At 45.7% G+C, this 10,108-nt stretch overlaps 1 protein-coding gene across 1 annotated transcript; it reads right to left on the reverse strand.

Moving 5' to 3' along the window:
• Nucleotides 1-5,117: 5,117 nt before the first annotated feature.
• tpbga (trophoblast glycoprotein a) lies at nucleotides 5,118-9,380 on the reverse strand. The gene is made up of 2 exons (XM_042077809.1): nucleotides 8,405-9,380; nucleotides 5,118-8,051 (listed from the first exon to the last, which is right to left on the reverse strand). Exons 1-2 carry the CDS (start codon nucleotides 8,653-8,655, stop codon nucleotides 7,202-7,204), a joined length of 1,101 nt encoding a protein of 366 aa, XP_041933743.1. The 5' UTR covers nucleotides 8,656-9,380; the 3' UTR covers nucleotides 5,118-7,201.
• Nucleotides 9,381-10,108: the final 728 nt, after the last annotated feature.

Consider the following 10,108-nt stretch of genomic DNA (forward strand, 5'->3'; position numbering starts at 1 on the left):
ATTCATCCCCAAACAATTAAATCTCACCCTCATCGCCAGCACTAGATCGCCACTTTCAACATCAAAATGCTCCTCCACTGAACTCAATTTAAGACAAAAAGGCAAGTGAGCCATATTTTTTCCTGCCGTTTCTTCCCCCACCCCAACACAGAATTGCATAATCAAAAGATTCTGTCGGGGAAGAAAGAGCGGCACAGTGGGTATTCATTATGGTCATATATCAAATATCAGAGCGCATTCTGGATGTGGATGCAAATCTGCCTGTGCAGAGGGACATGCCTGCTTTGATTGTCAAAATGTGTGTTGACTTAAAAGCGCAAAGGCAAGAGAGCGGACAAGAAAACGGGGGGGGGAGGGGGTAGTGGGAGGTGGGATGGTTATGGTGTGGTGGGGGTGGGGGGCAATTAATGCAGAGAGAGAGAAAAAAGTCAGTTTGTCCTCTTCTTCTTCTGAGCAACCACAACGACAACAAAACAATCGCTCTTACAAGCCCCACGGTCGAGAAGGAGGCCTCTGAGGCACAGCCAGCTGGGGGAGGACTCGTACCCACAACTGAGAGCCAAACTCTGGGGCGGATATGAGAACAGACCCCCCACCCCACCACCACCATCACCTCCCCACTGCAGACCCGGGGACCGTGCTGATGTTTAAACACTGTGGCAGCCTGGTCCCCACTTCCAGACCTAGTCCCAGTCAGTGCTCACTCGTTTCCCTGTCCTTCCAGAGATCAAAAGGATGAGTTATGGGGTTGTGTTTTTTCCCTGTTCTTTTTTCTTTTCCTTTATTTTACTTTCTTTTTTTTTTTTGCTAGGACATCAGAAGAGGAGGTTGCATTGTTGTGGTCTGTAGAAATTTCAAAATCAGCATTTTTTCTTGTTTCACTGCAGGGGTTTTCTGTTGTTTTTTTCCCTTTCCCAAACACAAAATGCATTTGTTGCTGATTCTGTGCCAGAGTAGCATCACTGTACTAGTATTTTCTATTGGAGAACGCGACATACTGATGTAGACGCATCTGAATGCGGGAAATGTTCCACACAAATCATGCGAGTGATGCAATTTATAGATGAAAACATGCACAGGAGTGTGCTATTCCAGTACCCTTTTCTTTCGTTTCTCTTATTTTTTAAATAAACTAGGAACAAGACTGTTTATGTACCTATGTGTTTGCGAGATGATGATGATGTAACTATGAATAATGGCTACTGCAGCTGCACCCAAATCCCCATTCTCCAAAAAGAGCAAACACAATTATCTGTCATTGATCAAACGCTCCCATATCGACCAACAGGGACTGGGACACTGCTTCACCAGTAGCCTGAATAGCTGGCCTTTGTCACAGGGGCAGTTTGGGATACTAGCCATATAAATGGGAAACCCTGAGTAAATATAATGATGCATTACAAATGCCAATTTGTGTAAATGGCAGTGGGGAACAATTAAGGAACAAAGGACTGTGACTGCAAAGCGCCCAGCTGTTGAGATAAGAGCACTATGAGAGTGGACGTACACACGCGCACACAATGTGCTGGGGGAGAAGGAGGCTTTTCAGACTTATTGAAAAGAGCTGCGTGATTGTTCTGGTATTGTAAACATGGCCATTGTGACAACATTCAGACACTCACACACACAAACACAGTCCCACACACAAACATACACACAAACACACACACTCATACACACACAAGTCACACACACACTGCACTTAAGGTCAACTCCTTTTTTTACTCATGCTGCAAAAAAGCAAACACTCTCTCTCACACACATCCCTCTATATCTGTCTGTTTCTTTTTTATGCTCTCTCCCTCTCTCCTTCTCTCTCTCTCTATTTCTCTCTCTCGCTACTCCTCTCTCTCTCTCTCTTTCTCTCTCTTTCCCTCTCTCTCTTTCTCTCTCTCTCTTTCTCTCTCTGCCAGCCAGATGAACAGGCTGTACCTGCTGAGTCACAGCCCAAGTCAAAGCCATCAGGAAGAACAGGGGAAAGAGAGAGAGATGAAGACATGAGTGTGTATGGAGGAACAGGGGGAAGAGAGAGAGAGATGAAGACATGAGTGTGTTTGGAGGAACAGGGGGAAGAGAGAGAGAGATGAAGACATGAGTGTGTTTGGAGGAACAGGGGGAAGAGAGAGAGAGAGATGAAGACATGAGTGTGGGTTCGTTAGAGAGTTAGACAAAGGGTCAAAGAGAGCAAGAGAAACAGAGAGAACTGGGGGAGAATAGACAGCCGAGGGCTTGCATATCGAGGAGGGAGAGAGAGAGAGAGGAGGAGCAAAAGAGAGAGAGAAATGACGACAGAGAGTGATGGAGAAAGTGATAGAGAGGAGAGACAGAGTGAGAGAGAGAGAGACAAAAATATTGAGAAAGAAGAGGGGAGAGATACAGAGACTGAGGCAGATGTAGAGAGAAAGAGAGAGTGTGTGTGTGTGTGTGTGTGTGTGTGTGTGTGTGTGTGTGTGTGTGTGTGTGTGTGTGTGTGTGTGTGTGTGTGTGTGTGTGTGTCGAGTGTGTCTCAAGTCCCTATGCAGGCCTAGCCGTGGCCCTGATGCCACTTTGTCGTCACACTCGTGAGTGTTGTGGGTCTCTCCTCTTGCTCAATCTCTAACAGATGTGGGATTCACTTTTGAAGTCATATTGCCTATCAAGGCCATTAAACATGCTTAATGTTGCCAAGATGCCCCACCAACACACACACACACATACACACACACACACACACACACATTACAACTCTGCATACTCACAACACATAAACGGCTAATTGCCACAAAAAAAGCATTCCAGAGAAGAGGGGAAAAAATGTCACGCAGAAAACAAAGACTTCAATATTGAAACCAGAGGAAGAAAATATGAGGGAAAGAGTGTCATGGGGATTGGCTGAGCAGTCATAAAATCTTATGCAAAAAAAAATCAGAAGAAAAAAAGAAAAATGTCTCACCAACACACAAACCGTCTTCTACAGCCAGTCGGCCTCTTGCAGCACCGCAGGCAGGAGGGGAGCGGGCTGAAAAAGAACATGAACAAAAAGTTAAGAGAACAAATTCATCATCAGCACAGTTCCTGCTCGCGCAGTAAAGTCCAGCCCAGAGACAAAGGCAGGACCATCCCCGACCCCTCCCAACCTACATGTAGGGTTATTTAGGTCTAAAACCACTGCGACAAATTTGCGCTTCGCTTTTAACAAGCGACTGCAGTCTGGTGCAAAGGGAGCCATTGAGTGTGACAGCAGCCATTTGTAAGACCCTGACTCATCATTGTCCCTGCTGTGACAACCTTATCCCCCCCCCCTCTGCATTTACTATTTCGCCTGGCGTGACTTTTTTTCTGCCAAAACGCCGCCTGCCCATCCACCAAGAATCCACCCACACTGACTCGACACAAGAGCATGTTCCACCATGTCCTCCCGGGCAATAAGGTCTCATTAAAGGAGAAGTATTTGATTATAATCCGAGACTTTGTAATGAGTAGACAAAGCACTCAAATAATCTTCCATAATGTATGGTTAGTTCGTTTTTGTTATAATCAATTGCACATTTTATTAGGTCAAATAAAATATGTTTTGTTGGCTTTGACCACAGTCCAGTCCTGATGTGAGGACTACGAAGCGAGGTAACTGGCTAACCCGGGTAACTTTAGCCTCCTGAGACCGAATCCATAGACCTATGTCCTCTGTAGATAGATACATACCCCTTTGAGCTATTCTATCAATTCCTGTGGCCTTTTAAAGAGGACATCCTGTGATCATGTGATTGGCTGGGTTGCTGGGAACCTCCTCTTTCTTGTTCTCAAAAATGGTTGACATCAAAACAAGCACATTTTATGGAAGGAGGAGAGATAAGTCAGTGTCTTCTTATTAAGCATTCATTATGATGGCAATATATGGTCTTGTTAATGAAAATGTCAGGAATCATATGATTAATTTTGAAAGAAGTTAAGTTATTTACATTTTGAAATAATAGTGACTTTATGAATGTCCATTATAATGGACACCAGGACCAAAATATTTTGATGTTTTGGGAAATTTAGGGGATCATTTGTATAGGATAAATGAGGGAGGGTCAGATTTGAAGTTCTCAGGTGATGAGGACTATGAACCTGTGCCTCAAGAAGATAGCGAGAAAGAGTAAGACTAAAAAATGAATTATCGCAGATGAAAGAAAAACATGAAAATAAAAATGAACAATCCAGAAAAAATAAATACAACTGTCCAAAAAGGCAAATAAAGTAGTCTAGAAGGATAAATAACCTTTTCCCTTATATTTGGTTAAGTTTACCCTTAATTTAATACCACTAAAAGCATAAAGCATCCTTTTGTCCACCACAGGGGACATGCTATAAAATTAAAAATTAAAATGAATTAAAAAAATATAAAGATTGTAAGATGTTTTTTTTAATCCTAAATAGAAAGGAAATCACAACAAAAAAGAAATTGTTGGACACTTTTTTTTCTTGGTTCTCAGGAGGTTAGGAGTAGCCACTGATCTCTAAAAGAACACTGTACTGAGTAAGCCAGACGCCTTGCACCCCTCTGGTTCCGTAACCCAGAAATAAATGTGCTTAGTCATACACTCTCAGCCAATCACACTGATTTATGTTTCAGGACACTTAAGCATGGCTATCATTTCTTGTTATTGAACGGAGATCTTCAGCTTGCATATGAAGACAGCACTCCAGCCATCACTGTATTGACACTGCTTTGTTGAGACTTCCTTGGAAGAAGACTGCGAGTGGATCTGACTTTACTTGGCTATATAATGGCTCACTGTTGATGTGGGTATGGAGGGGGGGGGGGGGGTGTCTTTGGGTCTGGGGACAAAGCCCATCTCACAGGACCCAGCATAGGCTATTAGAGTCCCTCTTTGTGGCAGAGGGCTCATTTGTTTTCTCCTTCCCATGTAAATGTCTGACTTTAATGGTGTAGAACACAACAGAAAAGACGGACCACTGCTCCACAGAACAGACACACAAACAAAAAAATGTAAACACAACATGAAACCATAACCAAAGTCCTCCTCCCTCCTCTCCCGGGACAGTTATGTCAAAACAGCGTCTACCCTTGTAGAGGTCTACCACCAAGACAAAAAAAGGAGTTTGTGACAAAAAAGCAGCAGTTTAGACAGATGTAGTTTTAAAACATTTTTTTTATTATTGTCAGCAAGCAGAGAAAATTGCCTACAGCAATGACCGGATCAAGCAAATTACAAGACAATGGCCTGATGCTGCTAATTGTGACCATGCATGAGTTTTTCAGTGTGACGCCACGGCCGCCTCAGATCCTGCATCTTGTGGCGAGGCATGACTGATCTCCTCTGAGGCGACACTCTTTCTCGCCATCCATGGAATTCCAATCTATCTACCTCCTTTCTTAGTGCTAACTGAACTTGCATAGGCAATGTGGACTCCAAAGCACTTCTCTCCCCTCTATAAATGGTGTCGCACGTTGACAGTGATTTACAGTACAGGATTAATGTTAAAGGGTGTACAAATACACAAAGATAACTTCAAAGCTTACCATGCCTTAGTAAGTAATGTTCTTTAGATTGTGACGATTTGTGTTGGAAAACAAAGTAAAGGAACATGCTTATCGAATAGATACTAACTGGAAGACTATACAGACTTTTCAGGAAACATCTCTGCTTTAAAATGCCCTGCCACAAAGTTTTATCCATCTCAGATAAGTGGACGCAGTTGCCATGACACCTCATAGATCATGAAACACTCCAGAGCCCACAGTGAAAAAAAAAAGATTGAAAAAAGCAGCGAATAAGAGCAGAATAATTAGACAGTACGTAATAAAGGACCACTTCCAAACATCACGTTATGTATATATTTGCTTTACATACATCATAAAACAAAATGATGTGGCGCATGTACGTTTTAATGTACACTGTCAAAGTCCAAATATTGGCTTACAGCACTGTGCAGGGGCACAGTGAGTTGAAGTGAAAGAGTTGAGCTGGAGAGCGCTTCCCCCCACAGCGAAGGAAGGAAACCCTTAAGTGAGATGGGATCATCTGTATCTTATCAATGCAAAGTCCCCTACCCTCCTCCCCCCACACCCCTAAACAGAAAAAGCTGCTGCACTTATGACAGACCAGGGCAGGCTTCCCTTCAAAGAGCTCTCTCTCTTTCTTTCTTTCTCTCTCTCTCTCTCCTCTCCCCCTCTCTCTGCAAAAGCGTCTGTTGTCTTTTGAGGAGAAAGGGATCAGTTTCAGCAGCCTGGGCTGGGGGGACTGGCTCTCATCATCCTGACAATAAAACTGGAGAGAATAAAAACAAAGCAAGAAGCAAAGGAGGGAAACAGAGAGAGAGGGAGAGGACTTGTGATTTCCACCACTGGTTATGCACTAAAAAAATGCTATCCTTCAAATTCTCTGGTAAAGAAAAAAGTCTTTTGGGGGGGGGGGGGGGGGCGGTGCAAAGGCTCTCGGACATCTTAGGAGACGTTATCCTGGTGTTGGAATGCTATGAATAAGCTGCTCGGATTCTTTCCAGGTTCCCTGGGGTAGGGGCGACACAAGTCCAAGGGGATTGTCCTGGTGCTTATAGCCAACAGATGTGCTTTGAAGAAGAGAAAAGAAAGAAAGAAAAAAAGAGAGAGAGTGGGTTTTCATAGGCAACGTCCTGGCGACACCCACATCTTAGGATCACCACGCCCCTTTCTCCATTATCTTGATGTCGTGATACGGTGCGCATCAGTGAAGAAGCAACCTATGGCCTTAGTCCTTCAACTTGGGTTTTTTTTCCCCTCCTTCCCGACCAATCACAGGTACAAGGCACTTATCAGCTGTATCACCGAGCATGAGCACAACGATCCAGCCCACTTGACGATGAAAACAAATGGGCTACTCTAGCCAGACACAACGTGCCGGATTTCTTTTAACCTAACTGCTGTTGTGTGTTTATGTGCCGTGCGGGTGGGTGAGTGGGTGCACGTCTGCATGTAGGGGCACCAGGGCATGACATTGGATTAAGTAACACTGACAAGAGATCAGGCAGTGCATGCTTCCGTGGAAATATTCTATTGATCATCGTAATAATATAGATCTATATATACACAACATATGGCACATAGTTTCCACTGATCTCCAACTAGGTAAAAATGCAATAAAAAAAAACCAAACAAACAAACAAACAAACAAACAAACATCAACACCGGCCACATGTCCACATACGCTCAGTGGGAGATTGTTTGTGCGTTTGAGCGTCACACGTCCGCGCTCGAGGAGACGTGTGAGAGTCGCGGGTCGGAGTCGATCTCGTAGCGGTAGTGGTAGCCCTCCCACACCTCCCGGCAGGCGTCGCGCATGTCGTAGATGCGCTTCTTGATGCCCTTGCGGTTCAGGTAGAGCACGAAGAGGAACATGAGGCCGACGAAGCCCAGCACGATGCCCAGGAAGACGTAGGACGTCTGCAGCGCCAGGTCGGGGCCCTCGCCCGCCCGGTGGCACCCCAGGGGCACGTCGGACACGCCGAGGATGGAGGTGTTGCGCATGGCGGCGGGGAAGGCGCACACCAGGCGCTCGGCGTCCGCCACGCGTGCCCGCGACTCGTTCAGCCAGGCGGCGAACGGCTCGATGCCGCACGTGCACGTGTACGGGTTAAGTCCCAGGTGGAGTCGCGCCCAAGGGAGCCGGTCAAACTCGCGCAGGGCCTCCTCGCGGAAGGTGCGGAAGGCGTTGAGGGTGAGGTCCAGCTCCTCGAGACGCTCCAGCGAGGCGAAGGTGCCATTGTGGAGGGCCACCAAGGAGTTGTTGGCCAACTGCAGCCGACGTAGGCTGCCCAGGTGAGAGAAAATGTAGTCGGGCAGGTAGATGAGGCCGTTGCCGCTCAGGTCCAGGCCTTGGAGACTGGACAGCGCGCTCAAGCGGAGAGAGGCGGCCAGGTCCTTGACGGCCGTGTGATTGTAGAGCGAGCGACTGAGGTTGAGGTCTCGCAGTGTGCGGCTTGGAGCAGAGAACGCCTCCGGGTGAATGATGGCCAGCTGGTTGCCACTCAGGTCCAGGGAGCGGAGGCTGCGCAGATCAGCGAATGTGTTCGATTCAATCTGAGAAATCCTGATGGCAAGAGACACAAGACCATTTCAGAGGATTGCTTCAATGCTTACATCAGAAAACATCAGAATTCACACAAGACTCATCACTGACTGGACAAAAATGATTTGAAAATGATTTGAAATGTTCCTCCGATGCATCATTTGCATCGGAGGAACTACCAAACTATGCTGCAAAATTAGGCTAGTTATAATTTTGTCATACTTGTCAGTTTAGTACCGGTAATTCTATTGCAGTAAATGTAAGACCATAAATATGCCTTATTATACAAATAACTAAACAAAATAGTTTCAAAGGTCAAAGTCATCATTCAAACCTTCAAATGGTGAATGTACAGTTTTATTGCTTAAGTTTACCTGTTGTTGCTCAGTGACAAAGTTGTCACATTGACCAGTCCTTTAAAGGATTCGGGTCCGATACGGTTGATCTGGTTCCCGGTGATAAACAAATTCCTGGTGTAGCCTGGGATACCACTCGGAATATGCTGGAGGTCTTTCGAAACGCACTTCACCGTTAGGGCAGCCTCGGAACACTCACAGCCGGCTGGGCAGGCTGCCCCGGCATGGTATACACAGAGTAACGCGCAGATGACCATCCATGGAAGCATTTTTGAAAAACTGCCCTAGAGGCGCAGTGAATCCGCTTCTGCACAAATCTTGCAAATCAACGAACACCACGAAGGCTCGGTATGATAAAAAGTCTACTAACCCGACGTGAAGATGGGAAATAAGTCACTCATTCTGCGTGCATTTGGCAAAAAAGGCACCCGCTTCATTCGTGCCACGGACACATCACGCATGGAGAGAAACCACACGGAGCAAAGCACAATCGGTGCACTTCTTGCGCTGCCGCCACTTTCTTTGCCTCTCTAACTATATTTCTAGCCTCCAAGGAAGACGAAACGTGCAAACCCACAGAACACGACCGGGTTGTCGAACATACTCCCTTCTGATGAGTTTCGGCGCAACAGCGCGTAGTCTATACGTTTATTTCCTTAGCATGTGTAAAACTCCACGTGCAACTGGGAGGTAGGCTACGATTTCCATGAGAAAAGCGAACTGGCCGCGCGACGTGTTTGATCCTCGCCGGTCTGTGCGGGGCGTCGCTCGCCTCAAACAATGAAATTAAAGCACCGTCGCTGGGCACAATCGATGAGGAGGGGCTTCGGGACTCAACTCCCTTTCAAATCTTCCCCGGGTCGCTGCTACAAAGGGAGAAGGAGAGGGGCTGGATGATTACGGGGAGGCTGCGCAGACTATATTGCCATAATATATTGCTTTGAGTTGAGATTCTTAAAAAAAAACATCTGGCAACACTATTAGTTTTTAAAACAAAATCTTGTTTCAGCGTTATTTTTTAAATCCCCAAATATGAATGGACATTAGGCCTAATGGTCTTCATATGCCCGTTCCATACTTAAAAAAAAGAAGAATGTAGACCAAATGAATTCCGCGCTTGTTTTTACCCAAAGCTATCCGACTGAATAGGAATTCTTATGTGAATGAAAAAATAAATGCTAGAGCTGATCAGAACTATCCTGGCGTTCAAACCGGATTCCTGAAAATAGGAGGGTGTGTGTGTGTTTGGGGGGGGGGGGGGGGGGGTCGCAGTTCTAAAGAAGCCCTGGGAAGACAAGAGCGGAAACAATGGTGTCAGGTAACCTTCTAAAGTGATGCCACTAAAACAATGAGCCGCTTATTGTTTCCAGTGAGACGGTAGACATATCGCTACTCGGCGCCTCCTTCCCTCCCCCAGCCCTTTTCAAAGCGCACTGTGGCCCCGCGGCTTTCAGCGAACACAAAAGGACGCGAATTTAAGTGACCGACCTTTTGACAGCCTGGTGTCAAAACTCAGACCGTCACGACATGATGTATTGGATTCGTCACAGTGCTCTACTTCAAAATAGTTTTCACATAAAACAATGCGACTTGACCGATTCAATGCGTGGGCTAGGCCAATTTCATGAACTGTTATCAGATTTGACACATTGTAACATTGTAGTCCTTGGCAATCTGTGTATTAACATGTGATGTGTATTAAAGGAGAGAAAGGAATTTTGT

Source organism: Alosa sapidissima, chromosome 21 (assembly GCF_018492685.1).
Source record: "Alosa sapidissima isolate fAloSap1 chromosome 21, fAloSap1.pri, whole genome shotgun sequence".
Taxonomy (NCBI): Eukaryota; Metazoa; Chordata; class Actinopteri; order Clupeiformes; family Clupeidae; genus Alosa; species Alosa sapidissima.

Excerpts from the sequence above, each read along its gene's own strand:
- tpbga (XM_042077809.1), bottom strand. The coding sequence starts at position 8,655 with ATGCTTCCATGGATGGTCATCTGCGCGTTACTCTGTGTATACCATGCC. Across the intron at positions 8,052-8,404 it reads TTGTCACTGAGCAACAACAG|GATTTCTCAGATTGAATCGA; the intron begins GTAAACTTAAGC and ends TCTTGCCATCAG.